This window comes from Solanum lycopersicum, chromosome 2 (genome assembly GCF_036512215.1).
Source record: "Solanum lycopersicum chromosome 2, SLM_r2.1".
Taxonomy (NCBI): Eukaryota; Viridiplantae; Streptophyta; class Magnoliopsida; order Solanales; family Solanaceae; genus Solanum; species Solanum lycopersicum.
This window is the reverse complement of record NC_090801.1, coordinates 64,356,554-64,381,088: the sequence shown is the minus strand read 5'-3', so window position 1 is coordinate 64,381,088 and position 24,535 is coordinate 64,356,554. Positions and strand designations below refer to the sequence as shown.

The following is a 24,535-nucleotide window of genomic DNA, read 5'->3' as shown; positions in this document are numbered from 1 at the left end:
TTTGAGTTGGAGCTCTAAAACACCATATTATTTGATACTCTCTCAATTTACTTTTATGGGATAATTGTATAGAATGACAAACTAATAATATAAAATAGATATAGTAGCTATCATTTGACTTATTTGTGTTTCATAACAAACCGTTTGTCAGTCTCTCTCTCCCTCATATTCTCGCTCGCCACTATCCTCTCTCGCTCACTTATTCCTGTCACTCGCCTCTCTCGTTTTATACAATAGAATTGTATAAATTGTATTTCTAAATGTACAAAGCGAGAGAAAATTATATAAATGCATGCAAATACATATATCGTCGTCCTATACACTTATAATTATATAATATAAATTTTTTCTTGCCCAAGTCTCTTTTGCCTTTCTCGTTTTATACAAATTCAAATTGTATATAATTTCTCTTTTTCTTGTTTATACAATGCGATTCAATTGTATATTTTATGCACAAGTCTCTTTTTGTCTTTCTTTCTCATTTTATACAAATTCAAATTGTATATAATTTTCTTTTCCTCGTTTTATACAATTCAAATTGTATATAATTTTTCTCTTTTTCGTTTTATACAATTAGTTTTATACATATATGTATAGCGAATTATACATATATAAGTTTGTTATAGAGAGCAATTTATAAACTTTACTATAACATACAAATATAAATTTTATGTTTGCTATATGTGAAAGTTGCCTTACTTTTATTTGTCATATTACATTTTTCGAAAATCAACTTGACAAATTTTCAAAGTTAAATTAGATTGCATTAATTTAATAATTTAAACAAAAAATTTAGACATTTAAAAATATAAGAAAAATATTATAGATTTTTTTTGTACATCAATATAATAAAAAAATAAATCTTAAAATATTAATAAATATTTTTATAATTCAGTTCTAAAAATAAAAAATATAATAATTAATGATAAACAATGAGTCAAGGAGATATCTTATTGAGTCATGAATTACTAGTCGTACATTATTAATTTTTCTATCAAATGACGCGATTCATCAATACAGAAATTGCGTGGCGATCCGTGATTGGTCCTCTGGTTTCGCATTTTCTATTACAGTTCCTTTGCTTTTACTACTACTATAAAAATTCATTTCCCAAGAAAGGCAAAAATATATAATTATTTTATTATATACAATAAATAAATGAAAACATATCAACCGTTGGATTTAAGCAATTTGACGATCGGACGACGCAACTTTGACTCTAACTGACTAGTGGAAACTTTTGGTAGAAAGTGAAAACGCATATGACGCGTACACACCGCAAAAGTTGTATATATTGCCCCTAACAAAATACTGTGAGCACAGTGTCCTTCTCCTTCGCCCATCATCTCTCTCTGTAAGTTATTCATCTTTTCATTCTTTCTTCTTTATTGAAGTTTTTCTGTTTCTGTTTGTCATTTGATTGCTATAAATGTATATGTCGCTTTTTGGATGGGTTCTTGCAACATTATTTCTGGTGACGATTAGATTGTAGTTATAGTTTTGTTTATTTGATATTTTTCTTTCTGGGTTGATTTTTCCAGTGGGTTTTACTTCGGCTTGTTGTTTGTGCTGGCATTGGTTAGCGTTCTTTTCACTCCAACCGTACCATCTTTTCTAATTTTCAGCTCTTCTTTAAGGGTTTTACAAGCAATCTTATTTTCTTCATCCTTTTTGAATCCACATTCCATCTATCAATTTCTTCTTCTTTTCTTGTTACCTTTTTGGGGTTCTAAAGTGGCTTTCAATACACTTAGTAATGAAGTTAAGGGTAATCTGACAGGGAAAAAGAATACGCATCTCTGCTTGTGAAAATTTAATTTGTATTGCTAACAACCTGGGATGGATTTGTATGTCCTGATAGTCTGATCATATTTGTTACTTAATTGCATTATTACGTTGAATTATGATCGTCTAGATATATGCTAATTGTTGGGTTTCCTTTTTGTTGTTCAGTTAAATATGGCTGAAAATAGTGGAAAAGCGATTGGAAGAAACTCAGGAACCTCCCGTGTTGCGCTTAATGAAAGAATTCTTTCCTCCATGTCACGAAAATCTATTGCTGCTCATCCATGGCATGACCTAGAGATTGGTAACAATAGTTATTTAATTCTTGCAACAAGAAAAACGAAAGAAAAGAAGTAGACAATCTATTTTGGTGAATTTGCTTTTAATCAGCATTAGTATAATACGATTATCCATTTCAGTGTCTGGTGTTATTTCATGGTCTTGTTATACATTGCACTGTATGGGGCTTGGTGTCTTTTTGTACTTATGTTTGATGTTCTGCTTGTGCAGGGCCAGGTGCACCTTCAGTTTTCAACTGTGTAAGTGTTTAAGTGCCAGTAATTCTTTTCTGAAATTATTTGATAAGGTACTTAAGTTACTCCGACAACCATAACCTTCTTATCTGGCTGTATTTGTCCACTTCTTTTTTGTTAGTAGTGATTTTCATTCTTTCCAGAAGATCATTTATTAAGTTCAAAGCAAAGGTGTTTCAATATATTTATACTGGTTTACTCTTTTTGTTTATCTAGTCAATAGTGGTCTTTGAATATTTCTACAGTTCTCAACTGGAAATATATAACAATGATTGGCAGTTTCACATACAGGAAAAAAATTCTAATGATATATTCCTACCTGCTATCTCACACGGGCTTGCACACCCATTATTATCTCTGTGATAGTTGTGATTATTTGTCGGGGGATATAGTCCCAACTCCCAAGTACTACACAGATGGCATTGAGTTTCACGCAAACTTATATCTTAAAGAGTTATTTGGCAGGTGGTTGAAATAGGCAAAGGCAGCAAAGTCAAGTATGAGCTTGACAAGGCAAGTGGCCTTATAAAGGTGCTATTTTAACCCAGTGATCTTTAATTCTTTCCAGCCTTTTGAAATTCATTTAAGAGTTTTCATGGTTATGATAATCATTTGACCGAATACTGAATTGCTGAACTTGTGTCTAAAAGGTTGACCGAATACTGTACTCATCAGTTGTTTATCCACACAACTATGGTTTCATTCCAAGAACCCTTTGCGAAGACAGTGATCCAATGGACGTCTTGGTACTGATGCAGGTATATCTTTGTTTACACATGCACATACACACATCTTCCTTGGGCCCAATCTAGCATTACTTGCCTCAGTGTAACCTTATTCCTAGGTACTCTTACATCCATGCTATATGTTGTATAGGAACCTGTGTTACCAAGTACCTTTCTTCGTGCTCGTGCAATTGGATTGATGCCTATGATTGATCAGGTAAGGTTTTTCAATCGAGTAAACTTTCTGCCACATGTACTTTAGGATATTGAAAATTGCTGAACAAAAAAAAACATTTGCTTATAAAAAATCTGATAGTTTAGTTTTAATTTCCTTAAGTTTTGTTGTGTACATATTTTAACCTTGAGAGGTCAATACACTTGATAACTTCTCCCTTTGTCAACTTGATGAAGGGTGGTGATAACTTCTCATCCGTTGCAGTTGATAGAAAACTATGAGAGGGAATATTGAAACCAGAATTAGAATTTTAGTAGACACAAACCAAATAACTTGGTTGTGTGTGACATTGTGGCACCACAGTTATATTTCCCTTTTTTGTGAGTGAATTGCAACAACTATAGCAAAATATGGAATAACTGATAGATATTAATGCTCTGTTACAGGGTGAGAAAGATGACAAGATAATAGCAGTGTGTGCAGATGATCCCGAGTTTCGCCACTACACAGACATCAAGGAGCTTCCTCCTCATCGTCTTGCTGAAATTCGGCGCTTTTTTGAAGACTGTATCCTCGATATGGCATTTCGTCATGCATTAATTTAAGAAGGAAATACTCCATATTCATCCTGATAGGTCTGAGGCTGCTGGATGTGTATGGAGGATTCTGGGTTTATATGTCACCCCAATGGGTGTCTATTTCCATTTCTTATAAATTTCAAGAATATATTTAAGACCATGTTTGCATATCGTAAGGCTTTTGACACCTTTGCTAGGGTATGTATCTACTGTTTCTGCTATAGATCCTTGACTCTCTATCAACAGATAAAAAGAATGAGAACAAGTCAGTTGCCGTTGAGGACTTTCTTCCTGCTGAAGCAGCTGTAGATGCCATCAAGTATTCCATGTCAGTTATTTTGAATTCTCTCATGTTGTAAGATTGTTTATTCTTTTGTGTTATCAATTTTCCTAACCAAAAAATATTCATCTCCACGGTTGTGATCGCAGGGACCTGTATGCTTCTTACATTGTGGAAAGTTTGAGGAAGTGACCTTGTTGAGGACTTGTTGTCACTACTGAAAATCGAAGCAGAAAAGCCAGTTGACTTGTTGACGATGGCTCCCTGAATTTCATATGCATACTTTAGTTTAATGTGGTAGTATCAAATACTATTTGAAATGCATGTAGAACTTTCAATTTTCATGAATTCAGTAAAGACGTGGAACAGAAAGCATCAAGAAAACCACTGGTAATGTGCAGTGGTAGTGCTGTAGAAAAAATGTTTGCTTAGTCTCAGCATCTACAAAAGTTTACAACATATTGAACTTGCTAGCTATCTTGTTTTGATTGGGTTTTGTTTCTCTTCTTCTCTATCTTAATATCCATCCCAAAAACCTTAAAGCTGTGTGTGAGCGTTGATATTACAAAATTCATTGGGTAACTTGAAAATAATTTAGAGAGAAAATTGTCCTACTTCATGAGATATATATTCACTTGAATTTTTGCTAAACTGATATTCTACACAGCAAATAAATTATGCTGCATGACTTCAAAACAGAATGGCAGACACTTGAGGGTGGTGGGTTCTCGGTCATATTTCTAATTTGGAATGGTAGAGAGGTTGTTATTAATAGAGGCCTTCAGCACAAAATCAGTTACGAAAAGAAAATATAGTGATGAGCAGCAACAAATAGTATGATAGATAAAATAGAGGGAATAACAAATAAAAATAATAGAATTTGTTAGTCGGAGAGTATCAGTAGTACTGTTAATAATAGAATTTGATAATGCTTCCTCAATTTCCATATCCTTCAATTTGGCATCATGTTGTCTATCATGTCTATTTGGTGACCACTCAAATAGTTCTTATGTCTACCTCTAGCCCCTCCTCACAAAACTATTCTTGCATCTCTTTTTCATATGTCCAAATCATTTCAGTCTAGTCTTGTATTACGTTCACCACGGAGATTCTCTCATCTTATTTTGGATATTTTCGTTCTTAGTCCAACCTTTCTTAATATGCTAATACATTCATTTCAATATCCTCATTTCTGTTATTTTCATTTTTTGATTATGTGGGTTCTTGATTGATCAACTCTTCACCCTACATAACATAGTTGGTTTAACAATATTTTGTATTAATATTTACTTTTTAAATTTTAGTAACATATTTTTATTACTACACAAACACAATATCCCATGCTAAAACACTATAAAATTATCGATCTAGAACGATTGATGTATCTTTTTTTTACACTTTGTTATCCTCTTTCATTTTAATTTTGTTTATTCTATTTTAATTTATTTATAAATTTTGAAGAAAAAAAAAACTGAATCACGTGATTTTAAACATATTTAGTTACTAAAAGAGTGATTCCTTTTTAAATGAATTAACTAAAAGAAAAAATTAAACAAATTAATTAAAACTATGACATGGAGAATAATATTTCCAAACAATAGTAACATTGAATAAATATGTGGAAGTATCATTATGATGTGAAATATAATTACTCAAGAGTATTACGTTTTTTTTGGTAATGAGGAGTACTATGTTAGAGTTTGAAATAATAAATCACAAAGTCAATAACTCCTTTAAAGCACTGGAAATAATAAAAATAAATTATTTCATAATAACTCCAATATAGGACTGGAAATAATAAAAATAATGTATTTCATAAGAACTTGTTAAAACGAGAGCACTCAATAGGAGTCGGGGTTTGGGTTCAGCTCACTTCACCTTTTGCCCTTTGTGGTATCAACGCTCCTCATTTCTCAACTCCTCAGCTAAATAATCAAACAAATATACGTTTGAATTTGGAGAAATCCGGTTGTGGAATCGGAAGCAATAGAGGATGGGTTCGGCGATGAAAGCAATCTACACCGTTGGATTCTGGATCCGTGAGACAGGCCAAGCCCTTGATCGGTTGGGCTGCCGCCTCCAGGGAAACTATTACTTCCAAGAACACCGTACGTCTCTTCTTTCTCCTCACTTCTTCACATCTATCACCTTTAAACATGTTATGTTTTCATATAACCCACAATTAGGGCTTTAGCTATTTGAACGATACACATTAGTTCAAGTCACAGAACGCTTTCAATTGTATAAATTCATTAGGCTTCGTTCTGCCATTTCTATTTAGCTGCATTTTCTGCACTCTGTTGTCTGAACATTAATTTTATTAGCTCAGATAGCACCGTGAAGGTGACATTTCAATGTTTGATGACAAGTAGTGAAGTTTTAGTTTTTTTTTGAGCTGCATAGAGCTATTAGCATCTGACTATCTCTTATTAGGGGATAATCCTTTCTTGATAAATGTCGACTTATGTAGAGTAATTTTTCTCTTGTCTATTTCCCTTTAAAATCTACGAATGGATACTTTCCCTTTTAGTTTCAGGAAAAAGAATGTTGTTATATTGATAAATAAAGTAAAACGACCGCTTCGTAAAGCTAGAAAGAATTAAGTGACATCAAATTTCATTGGCATTTTATATTTTCTCCATTCCAAACAGTCATTCAATGCTCTAACTTTGAAAGTGTAGTTTCAAAGTAATTTTCCTGATTATCGGTCTCAAGGAGATGGATTGGTGGTTGCGGCATAAAATAACAACCTAGAGATCTTAGGTATGAATTCCCCTTTGACGCTTAGTATGAACTTACTTCACAACCTTGGTGCACAAGGATTTCCTGTCACTTGTGGTTGTGGGCTGTAGTAGGGCGCTGTAGTTGAAGTTACAATTTTTTGCTTAAGAAAAATAAGGTCGATTACAAGTATTGTTGATTCAAGGTTATCAAGAGTGATGAGTGATCATGTAGGGTTGTTAATTTGAAGGCTGCTCATGATACTTAGTACTTATAGCATGGTATTACTATGACATATATGATCTATCTTACAATATGTCTAACAACAATCCGAGAGCTAGATTATTAATTCTGATCTCACCCAGTTCTCATTAACCATGCCCGCAACATTGTGACTAGCATAAGTAGCTCGGGTCAATTTTGATGAATTATTAGTCTATAAATATTTTCATCTGGGTGAGTCACTGAGGCTTGGGATCTTTGACAAGCATTCCACCGGTGTCGATTGTGATGATCTTAGTTACATTCATATTTATTCACAATCAGCCAATCTCACCATCTTAGGTTCTGTTCTCTATGTTTGGCTGTACTTCTAGAATTATTTCCTAGTCTTCTACTCATTCCTGTGTTCTGTTGTTATATGGTTTTCCTCTTTATGTCAAACCACATATTTTTTATTTCATGTCTAAACTTATTGGTTGTTGATGTGCTTTCTCCAATATGCAGCATGCCTTCTTGCTTTAACGTTTTTTATTCTCTACCTCTTTTTTATTCCAGTCTCGAGGCATAGAACTTTGATGAACCTGTTTGACAAAGTACCAGTTGTTGAGAAAGATGCATTTGTGGCCCCAAGTGCCTCTATAATTGGTGATGTTCACATTGGTCGTAGTGCTTCTATTTGGTATGGGTGTGTTCTGCGAGGTATGTTTTGCTTCTGCATATGATGGTAGTGTCAGTGCTGCTTTATTAAAAAAAGGTAGTGTCAGTGCTTAAAACCCTTCTTATAGAAGTATGCGGCTGTTATACTGATTGATTTTGAAATATACATTTTTTGTCGTGGTAAAATTTTCCTGGAGACATATGACGAGTGTGAGAAAAGTATTCCTTCTTGTATCACAAAATATTTGTCTTTTCTTGAATTATGGTAATGGGTAGATATTTCAGAGACAACTGCATTATGGACTCGTCAAGCTTTATAGTTGAATCAACAGTATGTCCTATGCCAAATCTTTATTTATAAAATGTTGTTTGTTGATAGTTAGCTCAGCATGTAAAGATTGCTTATTTTATCGAAATGCAGCATTATGATTTTACTTGTTTTTCAGAACTGATAAGTTTGATATATATCATGCAGTGGTAGTTCCCTATAAGACAAAGACAGTAGATATTGCTAATTTCTTGAAATACAACATTATAAGGTCACATGCCTTGCCGAACCTGGTAGTCCTGTTGTTTATGTCGTCCAGTAGTTCTTATTTGTAAGACAAGTAGTAAGACTGAGTGTACAATCTTTTCTGCACATCATAGGTAATTAAGCCTTTCTTCTAATTTAGTTACGATGTATTAATTCTTTTTAAGGTGTACCCGAACACCAGTTGTGAACAATAATATCGGGCTTTATAAAAGATACAAGACTCAATTAATTTGGACGAATCTGAACTGAATAAGTCTCTTGAATTGGAATATGAAAAAATTGGTTGAAAGAACCCAATAGAAATTGGCATTGAGGAATGAGGATTGGCACTGAGGATATCTGGACAAGTCTGCACTTGAGCAGAAGGTCTTTCAAAAACAACCTCTCTACCTCCACTAGGTAGGGGTAAGGTTTGCGTACCCTCCCCAGATCTCACTTGTGGTTTTACATTGGGTATGTTGTTGTTGTTATGTACTTAGTTTTAACAATTCAAAAAAATAATTTAAAGAAATGATGTAGGCCATTTATGCTTTTACGATCTAAATATGACTTAAGATTTTGGGGTTTGTGATAAACTTAATGTGTAGATCTCAACGAAACTCAAAGTTGTGGACTCATGGTACGATCATTCTTAATTTTGAGAACTTCTAGCTATCAAGAGTACTATGCTACTCTTTGACGAGTTAAGAATTGTATTGAAAACTTCATGTATAGCACAAGCGAAGACTGGCAGCACTTGATAAATATAGTTTTTTCCCTAATCCCTATATAACAATCATAATCTATATATGTTTTTTAAAAGTGACGGTGGTTTCATTACAACTTACATGTACATTCATGAGTGATGACAAAGGTGAGTTTCATTTTAGAAGAGAAATTAGTAAACTTTTCTGTTGCAGCGAAAACATGTTTTTCTCTAAAAATAAAATTTGTCAAATAATTCTCTTTTTTGAATATTGATCTTTGAGAGGATGTTCACGTATGAAAAGGTCAAATTTGTGAAATAAAAGATTGCTATAGGACTATTTATCAGACAATTATCTGCTTCCACCCAATGGTATTATTAGAAATATCAAATTAGATTGGACCTGATAACTTGGGCTCATTCAAAGTTGAAACTTATATTATTTGTTCAGGGACAAGACACAAAGCCCAAACATGCCTTCACTCAGGCAACTCTACTTTTGACTTACTCCACAAGCACTACTCCTTGAATCTCTTTATTGTAATGTTATCTATTGAAAGCTCAATCTACAACTTAGCCGACTGAAATTTCGAGCAAATTTTGGTTTATGCACACTCATGGCAGCCTTTAAATGAAATACTTTGGAAGTATGTGTCTTTCTTAATGCATATTGCCAACGATATTTGACTGAGTGAATATGCTCCCACACGTACAGTATTGAATAAAGTTTTGTTCCTTCTTCCTTGGTTATAAAACTTACATTGCGCCTCTTATAATATCACCTTGTCCTATCTTAGCTTCCTTAAGGGCAAGAATATGAGTTCTGCATTGGGCTCTAATTCTGTTAAGAAGTTTGGGCTTCAACCAAACTATGATTGCATAGTGTTTTTCCTTTTTGTGTGTGTGGAGTTCCCTGGATGTTTGTGCTCTTTAGTTTTCTTGTTCTTTCTCAACATGAAACTCCGTGCAGGTGATGTGAACAGTGTCAGCATTGGAGCCGGAACTAATGTCCAGGACAATTCTCTAATCCATGTAGCTAAATCGAATATCAGTGGAAAGGTTTTGCCTACGATAATTGGCAAAAATGTTACCATAGGTGAGAAATTTCTGGCAATTTAGAGCATAATATACATCTGCCATTAATTTTTGAGTTGGCTTGATGGTTGACTTTTGACATCAAAAAATAAGGTCATAGCGCTGTGTTACATGGATGTACTGTTGAAGACGAGGCATTTATTGGTATGGGTGCAACCGTGCTTGATGGAGCTGTTGTGGAGAAAAATGCTATGGTCGCTGCTGGTGCCCATGTAAGACAGAATACAAGGATTCCATTCGGAGAGGTTTGTGGCAGACTTAAGTCACTCATTTTGCCATTATTGGGGTTTTTGCGCATGTGTACAAGTTCCTACATGGGTATTTACCAATTGGTGAAAAAAATATTATTTGTTCATACTGATGCTAGTTTCCATGTTAATCTTTAGTAAGTTGTTTAACCTCCCTATTATACACTTGTGAAACTGTGCATGTAACTGTTGACAAATGGACGAAGATTTGTTAGGATGTGGACTGATACAAGGAATTCCCAAAGAAAAGCCCGTCCCTTCCCTAGTTGTCTTGTATTCTAGCTTGTTATGAAATATGTAGTGAATTTTTTCGTTGCAAATTTCAACTTGCTCACATGTGTAATTATGACAACTAAAAAACACAGGTCTGGGGAGGAAATCCAGCGAGGTTCTTGAGGAAGCTCACAGAAGAAGAAATAGCGTTCATCTCAGAGTCAGCCGCAAACTATTCTAATTTAGCGCAGGTTCATGCAGCTGAAAATGCAAAAGAGTTGGATAAGATTGAATTTGAGAAGGTGCTGCGAAAGAAACTAGCGCGCAAGGATGAGGAGTATGACTCTATGTTGGGTGTTAGTGAAACACCTCCAGAGCTTGTCCTGCCTGATAGTAGCCTACCAGACAAGGCACCAAAGGCCTCCTAAGTGTGGTTTCCATCTGGGGTATCCTGGGATTTTGTGATGTTATTGGGTAACTCTTTTTTGTTTTGGGCGGATTAACGTCAAAATGCCTGTGATTAGTTTCCAATAATTAAGGCCAAGCTGAAATATCAAAGTTTAATACGGGTATGCAGCTGTAGCATTTTTCTACTTATCATGTCTGGCTGATCAGTCTTTTGATGTTCTTGAAAAAACAAGGTTACACTAGAGCTTATATTTGTCTGTTTAAGCAATATGAGAAACTTCACATATTTTACTCCTCAACCTCAACCTCAATCTCTTGATGCGCATTTCCTTCTATATCGAAACTTTAGAGGACACTTATCTGGTATAACACACAATGCACTGGGTAGCCAATTTGAAAAAAATCATTATCTGATTTCTATTGTGTTGTATCCGCAGTAGGTGAAATACAGTCAAACCAGAGTCTTTGAATGTGCAGGGAATCCCAGAAAGCAATTCAAAACCTATGGCCTATATGGGTGTACACTTTTTTAAAAATGGTGTCCAATTAAGACATTCAAAACAAAATGAAATTTATGTTTTTGAAGATCTTACATACCTTTTGAATAAGTTGCGTAAAGGCCATGGACACCAGACAGTTTCCCTTCAAAACTTTTTACATTTGTGAATTGTGGACACAAGCGTTAGTATTTCTCTTTAAAGTTTAAATACAGAAAACAAGATTAAAAAATCATTCTTGGGAGTATAATTACTCTATCTATTTGGGTTTCTCCTATAAAATAACAACGTTCTCTTGTCAATTAGATTACCTAGTAAAAAGATGTACGAGAGATTGGAAGAGTTATTCTTGCATTAATTAAATTTTGTAGGTAGATATAGTTGAACATATAATTTTGTAAAGTGATGTATAGATACCCTTCTCTCTGTAGCTTTTTGGTTAGCAAGATATGAGTAGGATTTAATAACTTTTTTGACGGCTAACCTCGTAATAGGATACTCTCGAGGAGACATAGTAGCTTGTTATTTCAAAAAGCTTACTTATAAGGTGCATAATTTATCTTCTTAATTTGATTATAAATGTATTTTGTCCCAAAAGCAACTAGGGATCAATACTATATTCACTAGTAATTCATATGCTCTCTCCATTTCTTTTTTGCTTTTTTTAGCATTGTGATATTGATTGGACATATTTAGTCTAGACTTTTTCAATTGCCATATCTGTTACTGTATTTTTAGTCGATCTGCAGCCATGATGCCATAAGTGAAAATTTTGAAAAAGCATTATGATTTCACAGTCACAAAAATGTTGGAGTAATAACAAATAAACCTAAGTGATAAATATCGATCATGAAGAGCGGATACAGGCTATTTGTATATTATGTTGGCTGCACGCTTGTGTTTTATTTAAAGTTCTTGTCCATGCAATCATACTAAACATCTTTCATGAGCTTAATTAAATCTATATATTATATATGGAACCTTAATCTACAAGATTAGATTAATAAGTACTACACACCGTATATCCATACATGATTAAGTTTATAGACATTAATGATTGAAATTGAGTATTTAGCTTTAGCAAGCTGTGACTTTGAATAAAGTTAACCAACATATTGGACCCAGAGGCATACACTCTTTAGCCTTTTTTTTTTTTTTCCTTCATAGACTCAATTGCTCAATGCCATTATTCACATATGCCCTTTCCTTTTCCAATATAATTTTCAATAAGGAATTTGCAAAAGCATTCATCATTTGGCATTTCATAATTGGTTGGTTTATGCAAAGAGTAACCAAGAAGAAGAGCCTACCTCTTCTTTCTTTAGACATATTAAAGTAGTTTAGAATAATGACATATGTTGGATCTAAATCTTGTCTTTCCTATATAATACAAACAATTTCTTTGAATAAAATATAAAGGTATTGATGAGAGAAAAAAAGAGAAATAGTGGATTTTACTTATATCAATAGTACCACACAACTTTTATTTCGTGTGTTATATATCTTTGAAAAATCAATTCAAAATCTTATCTGATTAGTGAGCATTTGAAATTAAGATATGCCAGCCCATATATATTTAGGATAACATTAATGCCCTGGCAAAATACTCATTTGCAATTATTATGACAATTGTGTTTGTTGATACCAACGTTATTACATTTGATGAGTACTAAGGTAAACTGTGATTTAGTTGAATTAATAACAGAGTTGTCATCAATAACCAACATGGGTTTGTTTGTATTGTGGTGGCGGGACTCTTAACTAAAGGTTTCTGGTTAGAGTCTTGAATATGAAGAAAATTTTGTTAGGAATATTACCTCGAATAAGCATGCAATGTGCAGTTCAAATTTTGTCAGTACTCTGAATATCGAATATAAAATCATAAAAAAATAGTCAACAATAAGAGTTTGTGGTCCCATTCACCAATTCATCAATTGAATTATATACATCATATTATTGAAGCAAGTAATACAATATAGGGTTAGTACTGTTGGGATCATATTTAGTAAGGGACAAAGCATAACCTAATTAGAAACATCATTTTCCATCTATTTATTTGTTGTAATGTTCATGTTTCTACATGAACAATAGTTGTAAGGAGGCTATCAAAATGCTATCACCAAAAATATTTAATGCACTTATGACCAAGAAACCGTTTAGGTTCCCTAAATATATCATGTGGTATATATTTCTCTATCTAAAACTAATGCTATCCACCTACCATAATATACTCTTCTTAATTGCGTTTATTTAAGTAGTAGTTACATTATTAGGAAAAATAGCTTTCATTTTCAGTTGAAATAAGAAATTATTTAAACAAGAAAAATAAGTGTGTATTCTTTGTCTGTATATATTGTTAGGCTGGCCTACAAATTAGAGAGGGGATCGCAAATCGCGCAGATATTTTGTATGTTTCTTATCAGACTAATAATGAAAACAACCTTGGATACAGTGACAGAGACAATATAGCGAATTTGATCAAACTTAATAAAGTTAAATATATATTAAAAATTCAAATTATTGAATTTTAATTTCTGAAACAAGATGAGCACTATTGGTTTTAGTTTCAAACTACGTTTCTTCAGCTTTTTTTTTCTTTTATGACATATAATTTTTATATCTATTAATTAAAGATGATAGTACGTACGTATATTATAAAAAGAAATTTGGGGGCAGTTATATGATTCGTTGTTTGAAAATAGAAATACTTGGGATGGGGCCAATTAAAAGTCTTACGTGCAATCCACAAAGTTTTTTTGATTTTTTTTCCAGTATCTAGAATCTCACCCAATAAGGCTAACCATAGACAGTTGCTAAATTTAAAGTTTTTTAAAATGAAAAAAATAAATAGCAGCTCATTGGTCTTTGTAGTTATAGGTGCTATATGGGTAAATTATTCTTTTAAAAATTAGTTAAATTTGAACAACTCTTTAATAATCTATTTTCTCACTTGTAATTATACGCTCAATAAGAGTCGAGATAAATTTACATATATATATATATCTAAAATATTTATTTATTATTTAACAGTAAATTTAAATATCTATTTATATGTTATACGGAGATATATATAACGTTCCGGAAAGCTGCCGGAGTTTTATACAATGGGCGACTCTTTTGTCACCACGCTTACTGTCGTCTTTGTCTTTTTCTTTTTCCCCTTTTTGCCACTAACGATAATCGCCCATCACAATATATTTTACTAACCAAAAAGTTTCCTCGATATTCAAAATCCTAAACAAAATATGTCTTCTTCCTAACATTAGTTTCAAAAAAGCAACTTCTTTTCTTCTTATAATTCCCATACTACCCCCTTTCACGCTTCATTCTTTCTAGTTTCCACTTTCACAGTGTGAACTGTTTTTTTTTTCTTTTCTTTGAGAATTCAGAGTGACATTTCCATGGAAAATCTGTCACATTCATTTGCTAAAAAGAGTTACCATGGAAGTGGGTTCATTACAACACCAAGTAAGTCTGTATACGACGACGTTTTTGGTGGTACGCCCAAGTTCGGAGTGCCAACATTAGCTCCTCGTTATGAGGATTATACTGAGATTTTTGGAGGTTTTCACTCTTCCCGAGCTTCCTCTATTCCCGTTTTGGATCTTCCGGTGCTTGATGAAGACGATGATCGGTTGTCCGTCGATATTCAGACTTCTCATTTGGACTACTCTGAGATTTTTGGAGGTTTTCCTGTTTTTGATTTTGCCCTTTCGTACGAAGATTTGGTTCGGCAGTCTACTTCTGGCTATGATTCTTCGGACGAGGGCTGGTATGATCTTCTTCATTTTCTCTGTTTATTTTTCGATTCCTTTTTCTTTGAAAATGTGATTAGTGCTTTGCATTCACTCCATTTTTTCGTATGGGACTTTGGAAATGTTGAGTTGCTTTTTACAAATTTAGGGAGAATTTTTTGCTGCAAACGCTGCGGGAAGTAAAAACGCAAATTCTACTTTTTTTTTTTAAAAAAAAAAAAATAAATTTTAACGCTGGTGTTCATGTTTTGGTAGCTCTATCCACCACCTGGAAAGCATCATCTAATTTTTCTGCCCAGTTTCGTTGACCGTTAGGCCATAGTTGTGCTTGTGCTGGCCTTAATTTCTCTAATTTGAGCATGTCTATAAAGCTTTGTTTCTATTGGAAACTAATAAGTTGAGATTGTGGTTTCTCATCTTGGACCCTGCAGCTAAGAGTGAGAATCTGTAATTTGTGATGTATGAATTAAGAGCTAATCTCTTTAATCAAATGTCTTAAACACTTCTTTTTGCGGAGAAGTTTAGAAAATCATAGATATCTTTTACATGTCTATGTCCGAACTGAAACAAATCAAAAGAATGTATTAATAAAATCTCATTTTTCACTTAGTGTAATCAGTTTTATCTTTCTCAGTGCTTTCAATATGAACATGTGGCTTCTTTTTTCTTTTTTCTTTTTTCTTCTGTTCAAAGGGGTTATAATTTTATGTTTCATTTATTTCTTTTATTGATAAAAGGAGTCCAGTTCAAAGTGAGACCCTGTCAAATGAGTCGGATCCTTCAGCTTTTTCAGAAAGGAGTCAGAGCTCTTCTAGTGCTGATGTTCATCATTTAGACGACACCAAACAGTTCAACATTTCATATCACAAGACTTTCCAGAGGAGCGAAGGAGTTATGTCAAATGGCATGACACATGTTCCTCATCTGCATGCTATTCCTGGATATACTTACATGGTCAGTGGAAGTCAGGCTTCTCAAAATACAGAAGATGAGGAGCCACCTGGACAAGCAAACCTTGATATCAACTACAATGTGGACTTCAGTGGACCGCTTGTAGAAGACCAGCAATACAAAAGAAGCACGCCACGTAAAATGAGCAGCAGCTATATCATGCATGGAAGTGATTCAAAACATCCAGAGAAATGTAGTGAGGCTAGTTGTACTCCAGATAAGCCATTCTTAACTGTCTCAGATATCAGCTTAAGAACTAGGCCATCAGGGTTGCCTCCACCATCAAGACCGCCACCTGCCATGGCTGCAAAGAAAGGGAACTCTGATAGACTTAATTCAAGACTCAAAGCGTCTAACAGTTGTGCATTTGAGCAAAAACAAGGGGATAGTTCACAGCCTTACTTTGACATGGAAGTATATGCAAGTTCATCTGCAGCGGCGTCCTCTGCAGCTATAAAAGATGCAATGGAGAAGGCCCAAGCAAAGCTCAGAAGTGCAAAAGAGCTAATGGAGAGGAAGAAGCAAGATCTAAAATGTTATGCAGAACTCCATTTGGAGAAGGGTATTTTGGAGGAAACACCAAGTAAGACATTTGACAAAGATGGCGTGGAACAAAGCATGTGTGTTGGAAGAATTGAAGAAGTCCTTAAGAACAATGATGTTATTTCTGGTAATATTAAAGATGGAGAACATTTCAAATCTACTGGAAAACATGAAGAAAGTGAGCAGGATAAGCCGAATATGTCATCTCAACAACCAATAAAAGCTGAAGGAAGAGTTGCATGGAGGGAAGGTGCGGAATTTTTTGAAGTTGTTGAAACTTACCCATCTTGTGGGTCTCCTGAGGAAGTCAAGATTGAATCTGGTTTGCTGCATAATATGGAGTCACATGAAGACAGACAATCCACAGCAGCCACTGACAGATTTGACCATCTAGAAACTTGCAAAAATGTTGCAGCAAAGGAGGCTCGTGACTGCATAGAGGAAAGTGAAGAAAAAATGGGTAAAGGGTCCTACCAATTGGCCAATACGCATCAAAGGTCAAAAGAAGAAGATTTGTGTGGTCAATTGGAGCACAAGGAGACACTTAAAGCAGAAGAAAACTCACCGGATGTTAGTATGAGTGAGAAACATGTTAAAGTCCAGCAAGAGGGAACAAGTGAGAAGCTAAGTAGCAGTTCTCACAAAAGTGTAGAGTACATCAGAGGAAGTGGCCAGAATGTGAGTGAATGTAAGGCTACTGTGAAATTAAGTGGTGGAAGGAGAAAATTAAATGATCAAAAGAGATGTATAAATACTGATTCTAGACATATTGATTTAGAGTTGATGGTAGAATCTGAGATTGAAGAATGTGAGGGAGGACTTTGGGATGTTGTTGATGAAACAGGAAATGGACAGAGAGTGAATGAGATACTCAAGCAGGAAACGAAGAAGCAACTCGATGCAGTTTCTGAAAGAGAGGAAGGCGCTATTTATTGGGAGGAGGATGCAAAGAAACCAAACGAGGATTTTAAATCAGAAAAGAACGATGAGAAGTCAGAGGTAGCTTGCAAACAAGACAAAAATGAGAGGGACAACACGGTGAGTTTCAAGATGGGCCCAATAGATCAGGATGCAAAAGGTGCTTTTGAGTGGGAGCAGGAGGACAGCCAATTTAGAGTGACTCTCGAGAGAAAAGAGCATGAAGGAGAACAAAATGATGCTGAAGAAGGAGAAGAAACTGAGGGAAGACTGAGTGTTAGTTGTGAAGGAGAAGATGATAATATGGAAATGAGTGAGGTTTTGGAGCAGCAAGAAAATAAGAGAGAATCCCCTTTGACTTCCAGATTAGAATTTGAGAACATATCTGAAAAGGCCGGTAAGATTGAAGAAACTGAGCAAACAATTGTTTGTGATGTTAAGTGGGATGAATTGCGCGAACAGACCGAGGATAGCGCCCCAATTGAAATGGTTGGGTCTGTTTTGAAGCAGAACTCTAATGTTGAAGTTCGCAAGGATGTTACGACGATTGATTGGGCTGGCCAACCAAACTATGAGACCCCACTTGTGAACAAAATGTCCAAGAAGACGGAGGAAGATGGAGGAAAGCTGGAAGCAACTCAATCAGCCCTTTCCTGCGAAGAAAATGAGAGATTAGAAACTGAGTTGCAAAATTGTGAAAAAGAATCAGAAGTTGGAATGACCAATCTGCTGCCTAAAGATGGATGCAACTCTGTTTGCAAGGGACAAGATATCTTGGAGCATGGGAAAGACCCAACTAGAAGAGCAGATGCAATAGGGTCTACTTCTTCAAATGAGCATTTGACCAATCCAAGTGGAGCTGGTATCTACATAGATAAAGCATCGGATAGACTGAAGAAGACAGCCTTTGAAATGGGAAACCATCCTGATCAAAGAAATGGAAAACTTCCTGAATGTCTGGCAGTGAATACCAATGGATTTCAGTCAGGCAGTAACCAGGAAGTTTCAGAGGAAAAGTTTACAGCTGATAATCACTCTAACCATAGAAATGGAACAAATGCTGAAGGGCCAAGAGTGAACACCAAGGTTGTTCAGTCTGGAACTAAGCAGGAAGTTATGGAAGAAAAGTTTACATCTCAAAACATTGTCAGGGAATGGGCCACAAATGCAAAGAAAATAGGAGATGCTTTGGCTGCTGTGCTAGAGGATGTTGAAATCCTGTCAAGTGTAGACCAGAGAGCCGCAACTGGAAGTTCCCAGAAGAAAGAGAGAAATTCAAATAAAATCATTACTCCTGAGGCCCAAAAAACGGATGAGCGACTGAAAAAAGAAAGAGAAATAGAGGAAGAATATATGAGAAAGTTAGAAGAAGAGAGGGAAAGAGAAAGGGAAAGAGAAAAGGATCGGATGTCTGTAACTCGTGAAGCTCTGGAAAGGTCATATCTTGAAGCCCGTGGGAGAGTAGAAAGAGCTGCGATGGAGAAATCTGCAACTGAAATACGTCAAAGAGCTATGGCGGAGGCCCGAGAAAGATTAGAGAAAGTATCTGCAGAGGCTAGAGAGAGATCTTCAGCAGAGCAGGCAGCTAAGGGAGCTAGGCTCAAGGCTGAGCGGGCTGCAGTAGAAAGAGCAACTGCAGAGGCTCGACAACGAGCTTTTGAGAAAACAATGGCTGAGAAGGCTACCCAGGAATCATGTGACCGAGTGGAAAGATCATCTTCTGAAAAGTTTTCTGCTTATTCTAGGAGCACAGAAATGAGACAAAGCTCTTCTTCTGTGAGTATCTCTTCCTTCTTAAATGTAGAAATGCATGCTGGCTGCCTACTTATTGGGGTTTGTTGACAGGAACAACATGCACATTGGAGCACAGAAACCTCGAAATTGAGATATTCATATTCTTCAGCTCGTGCTGGTATGTAGATGAAGCACAACGATTCTGCTTCTTTCTTTGGTTTATAGTCTAGTTTTCCCTCATGTTTCCTGATCCATTAGTTAGGCATTCTGAATTTCCTGTTTGTTTAGTTGCATAAGTAACTTTTTGCGATTAAATTTTTCTTGTGAAGCTTCTAGTAAGATTAAATGCTTTGTAGGCATTGAAGGTGAATCACCTCAAAGATGTAAAGCACGGTTGGAGAGGTATCGCAGAACATCAGAGCGTGCAGTATGTGCTTCCTAACCATCTTGTTCCTTTAAGAGTTAATTTTCTTTTATATATATTAAACTTTTTTTGGCTTGATTTTAGGCCAAGGCCCTAGCAGAAAAAAATATGCGTGATTTTCAAGCTCAGAGAGAGCAAGCAGAGAGAAATGTATGTATCCATATCTTTGAATAACACCATATATCATGAATGATCTACATTTCATATTGTCTTATTTGAGGCATTTCTGTGCAGAGATTGGCTGAAACTCTGGATGCTGAAGTGAAAAGATGGTCAAGCGGGAAAGAAGGCAATCTACGTGCATTGCTTTCAACGTTGCAATATGTATGCCTGCTCTTCTAATGCTTTTTCTTAAGTTAATCAACTATTGAATGCTTGTTAAAATAGTTTTCTTAATACTATACCAAATATATATTTATCAGTATAGCCGAAACAACATTTGATTTATGTTTTACAGATTTACCTTTGCTTAGTCATTTGACTGCTTAAGTCGAAGGTGTTTCATTCTCATTTAAGAGTTCTTTTCAACTAAAAAAAGTTGATGTATTGACTCATAAATCTTAAGAAATTTGGCTGCTCAATCTAGCCTTTACTTGGTCTCTTCCTTTAATTACCTCTGTCAAATTATTGGAGTGGGTAAATGTGACTAACAAAACAAATAGTCCTAACATTTGCCTACTTATGTGCTTCTTGGTCATTTTTATTGAGGATTTTACTAGTCAAATTGTTACATGTGGCCTGTACTATTAATCATAGCACTGAGAAAGCTCAGGCTGACATCAGAACATGACTGCATAACATGTCAGTAGTATTGATTAATTTTGAGTTCTTAGTAGTAACTTATAGCAGCCTTTTCGCACTTGTCATCTTCTGATTTTTGGTCAACCTCCACAATTTTGAATCTCAAGAGTATCTATTCATTATTGCAGATTCTTGGGCCTAATAGCGGTTGGCAGCCTATTCCACTAACAGAAGTTATAACTTCTGCAGCGGTGAAGAAAGCTTATAGGAAAGCTACACTTTGTGTGCATCCCGACAAATTACAACAGCGAGGTGCTAGTATTCATCAGAAGTATATATGCGAGAAAGTCTTTGATCTTTTAAAGGTGTGTTTCATGATTTAGCTTTCCTTACTTATCAACTTGATACAGCCTGTCCATTTTCTGTACACCAATGCAAGCTTCTGGTAGTTTGAATTAGCCAGCAAGAAAATATTCTTTATGTACCTATTCATTGCCAGTTAGAACCTAGATTCAGACACAGATTCAAGTTCTTGGAAATTAAATCTACATATTTGGAAACCACATAAAAGTACTGTAAGTCATTTACTAGTTAATAGTTCAAAATATCTAAAAGTATTTATGAGAAACGTAGTCAAGGAAGAAACACTTTGACTTCCCAAATAGTAATGTTGCCACATAAATTGGGACAGAGGGAGGGAGTACTTTGGAACTGTACAGTTGCCATGTTTATCATCTTAACCCTAATCCAAACTAGTTGGCTGGCTCAATATATCCTCTGTACAAATTCCATTCTATTCAAGCCCATTTTAGTAGTTGTAAGATGCCAACCGAAAATTGATTTACAGTGTCTAGTTAGTCATAGAACAAACAGGGTGACATTTATTATGTAGTATTTTGGCTATCACGATAGCGAAGTTTCATTTGATGACCTTACTAATCGGAAAAAGAAAAAGAAAAAAGAACTCTATTAATTAATATGTAATGTGATGTTCCATGTGGCTTCTTCATTTCTTTTGTTCCCTCTTCATACTCCTCTTCTTTAAGCTTTTTTTTTTTCTTCTGTTAATTGTCTGTTCTGTATGAATCAGTAACTCTAGTCAGAATGGCCTTATTTTGTGGTGACCTAATAACAGACTATCATCTGCGACCTAATAGAATTTACCCCAGCCTCCTTACACTTAAAAGCTTTTCTTCCTACCAGCTTCACCTCCCCCTCTTCTTCCCATGGTCCATTCTCTTTTATTATCTTCTTTGAATTATCTTAGTGGTTATCGTTCTTTTGTGTCTATAGGAAGCATGGAACAGATTCAACTCTGAGGAGAGGTAGTTGAAGACTTGTTTGCTCAGTTGAACATATAATTTGCACAGTAGTGAGTAAATTCTGTTTCTCATAATTTTTTTTGTTTCTTCATGTAAGCAAGCATAAACTTTCCTGAAAGAAAATGGGCTAACATGGCTATTCATTGAAATGAAATTTTACATGAAAAGGCTATATTATTGTGTTATGATGATATTTGTTCTTCTTATTATTATTATTACTATGGATATTATCAATATTATCTCTAGTTTCCAAGATGATTACAAAAGATGGTAATTATTTTGGCAAATGATACGCGAGAGCCTTCAGTTCTTCCATAAAATTAGATCTTGCTTGTGCAAAGTTTATAAAATGGAATATTAATATGTCCTTGTATTAGGATCCAGATCCTGAAGAGATTCTAGTTTTTTTTCCCTACAAAATATACCTAGAATTCTCTGATATCCTACCTGCCCGAATCAAGCAAGATGAGAATATCCATATTTATTGACCATTTTACTCATGTTGTGTTGAAAAACCTCAAGCAGCCATCAAGAACCAAGAACATGTTGGTGAGGTAGCTCGCCTTTTTATTATGTATGGTTGGGTTTCTAGATTTCACCATTGGTAAACTTCCCTGTACAATTGGCAACTGGTGCATTCTCCTTGCCACTTGAATAGTTTTCAGTAGAAATGGGAATTGCTTCTTTGTCTTTTCCATTGTCTGCAGTGCTTCGGGTAGAAAAGGGAAGCAATTGCTTCTGTCGGCAAGTCTCAATGGCCCCTTTATACATATCCTCCAAAGTGTGTTTGAATTGAAACCCCATATCCATAAGCTTCTTTGATGAAAAAGACACTACGGGCAAGTCCTTATCGATACCCTTAAACCTGTTATTTTACCAGATTGAGTTACCAATCCATCACTCTACGAAGGAGCCAATTATACTTGGGAATACAGAGGAGCAGAGTGGCTTACTCAGTAGGAACATAGTACTCTGGCCATTTCTGTCGCACCATCTTAGCCACATCGTAGATGATAGCATGATGGGATGAGCAAATGAATCTTCCCTCTGCCTTGGGGTGCTCATACAGGAATATATGAGCCTCACAAAGATCATCCAAATGCACATATTGACCTTGTTTAATGATGCCGTAGTGAGCTTCATTCCCTGCACATCTCTATCTGATTAAGCCCATGATTGTGAAATGCTGTTAATTAAGTAATAACTGGAATTAAAGGATTTGACTGTCTTCTTGACTGTGATTAATCATACCGGTAATTAGTGAAAGGGCAGTGATTAAGCTTGGTGGGAACGTAGATGTGATGAATGGACCAACAACCAGTGGTGGTATGATGCTAATGAAATCAATGTTATTCTTTCTAGCTTCTTCCATTGCAGCCTTCTCTGCCAGTATCTTGGAAACAAAATACATCTGCAATCAAATTAAATTCACAAAGCAATGTGATGAAAATACTTTTTTTTCTTTTTAAACATAGAAAGGGTATTCTTAAAAGAGAAGAATAGCCAAACGAACCCAGCCTGTCATCTTCTTAGCATATATGAAGTCCAAATCGCTCCAGCTGGTCTCGTCATAGAAGAGTTTTTGGTCCTCTTGGACATCAAGAGTTCCAGCAGATGAAGTGAAAACCAGCCTCTTCACTGTGTTAGCTTTAGCACATGATTCTATGATACTTAACATTCCCCTGACTGTTGGTTTGATTACTTCGTTCTGTCACGTATATCAACGTCATGAGAGTTACTTTAGTATTAATCATCCAGAAATGTAACAAGTCCATAAGTATTGATAAGCTACTCTGTTACATTATAGTACCTCTGGATCCTTGGACTCGAAATCCATGGGTGTAGCCACATGAAATACTCCTTGACAGCCTTGAATGGCTTCATCAAAGCTTCCTTCCACTGCCAAGTCAGCTTTCCACAGCGTTAAGTTTGTATCAGCTTTTGGCAATTCCAACAGATGTTTCACCTTCTTCTGGTTCTCTACAAAAGTTCATGCATCTTATATAAGGGTCATTGCATACAAACAGACACCTCTCTGGATCCTCGTAATGCAGCTTTGTACGGATTGATTAATGGGTTTATAAATTATTTGATAGTCTATATAAGTTAAATTCTTGAATAAAACGAAAACATACCAGGATCACGAACAGTAGCGTGGACATTATAACCGCGTTCAAGGAGTCTCATGACAAGCCAAGAGCCGATAAATCCAGCTGCTCCTGTGACGCAAACCGTTGTCGTCTTCGGAGGAGAGTGGGCATCAACAACTGCATGAGCTTCACTTGCCATTTTCAGAAATGAAAGGTAAAAAAGAGTCAGCAAATTTAACCTTAAGTGTAACTGGACTTAATTACCACTAGTATATGACAATTACAACGATATGAGATTTTAGTTATGTTTATGTATTTTGTTTTTATACTGCTTGCACGTAGAGGTATTAGGAGTGGTAATGTTAGATGGTAAGCACGTGCTCAACATACCGTTCAATAACTTGGTTGGATTAACCAAATGTGACTGGTTGGTGAGAGAAGAAGGGCTAGTGTGAAGTGTCTGGCCACTTTCTTATCAGCACATATAATAAAAGGAATAAGGACAAATATATCTTAAAACTATCGTAAATGGTAATATTGAATACATGCGATTGAAATCTTTTCTTTTTTAAGGATAAAATGGTAATAGTTTGGGATATATTTATTCTTTTTCCCTATAATAAAGAATTACTATGTAGTATGGTATTTGATTTCACTTTTTTACGCCGAAGATTCTATTAGATACAGCTTCTCAATACAA

The 24,535-nt window shown here is 35.2% G+C and overlaps 4 protein-coding genes across 7 annotated transcripts; 3 read left to right on the top strand and 1 right to left on the bottom strand.

Annotated features, from left to right (window-relative positions):
* Nucleotides 1-1,125: 1,125 nt before the first annotated feature.
* LOC101264169 (soluble inorganic pyrophosphatase) lies at nt 1,126-4,549 on the top strand. 4 transcript variants are annotated; one of them, XM_004232375.4, is made up of 9 exons: nt 1,126-1,354; nt 1,954-2,089; nt 2,296-2,324; nt 2,784-2,849; nt 2,969-3,076; nt 3,195-3,260; nt 3,665-3,785; nt 4,043-4,124; nt 4,226-4,549. In XM_004232375.4, the coding sequence occupies exons 2-9, from the start codon at nt 1,960-1,962 to the stop codon at nt 4,266-4,268; spliced, it is 645 nt and encodes a 214-aa protein (XP_004232423.1). In that variant the 5' UTR covers nt 1,126-1,354; nt 1,954-1,959; the 3' UTR covers nt 4,269-4,549. The 4 variants fall into 4 exon arrangements, with proteins under 4 accessions (XP_004232423.1, XP_019067942.1, XP_069150613.1 ...); XM_019212397.2 differs by lacking the exon at nt 1,126-1,354 and adding an exon at nt 1,362-1,474; XM_069294512.1 differs by lacking the exon at nt 1,126-1,354 and adding an exon at nt 1,388-1,578.
* A 1,290-nt stretch (nt 4,550-5,839) lies between these two features.
* Nucleotides 5,840-11,159, top strand: LOC101264478 (gamma carbonic anhydrase 1, mitochondrial). The gene is made up of 5 exons (XM_004232376.5): nt 5,840-6,184; nt 7,575-7,718; nt 9,867-9,992; nt 10,085-10,236; nt 10,605-11,159. The coding sequence occupies exons 1-5, from the start codon at nt 6,070-6,072 to the stop codon at nt 10,878-10,880; spliced, it is 813 nt and encodes a 270-aa protein (XP_004232424.1). The 5' UTR covers nt 5,840-6,069; the 3' UTR covers nt 10,881-11,159.
* A 1,353-nt stretch (nt 11,160-12,512) lies between these two features.
* Nucleotides 12,513-21,930, top strand: LOC101259403 (auxilin-like protein 1). The gene is made up of 8 exons (XM_069294510.1): nt 12,513-15,129; nt 15,850-19,300; nt 19,370-19,436; nt 19,615-19,685; nt 19,767-19,832; nt 19,917-20,006; nt 20,612-20,788; nt 21,717-21,930. The coding sequence occupies exons 1-8, from the start codon at nt 14,759-14,761 to the stop codon at nt 21,750-21,752; spliced, it is 4,329 nt and encodes a 1,442-aa protein (XP_069150611.1). The 5' UTR covers nt 12,513-14,758; the 3' UTR covers nt 21,753-21,930.
* On the bottom strand, nt 21,917-24,127 carry DFR (dihydroflavonol 4-reductase). Its single transcript, NM_001247479.2, has 6 exons — nt 23,881-24,127; nt 23,556-23,725; nt 23,259-23,453; nt 22,997-23,156; nt 22,699-22,891; nt 21,917-22,610 (listed from the first exon to the last, which is right to left on the bottom strand). The coding sequence occupies exons 1-6, from the start codon at nt 24,032-24,034 to the stop codon at nt 22,334-22,336; spliced, it is 1,149 nt and encodes a 382-aa protein (NP_001234408.2). The 5' UTR covers nt 24,035-24,127; the 3' UTR covers nt 21,917-22,333.
* Between the last annotated feature and the right edge of the window lie 408 nt (nt 24,128-24,535).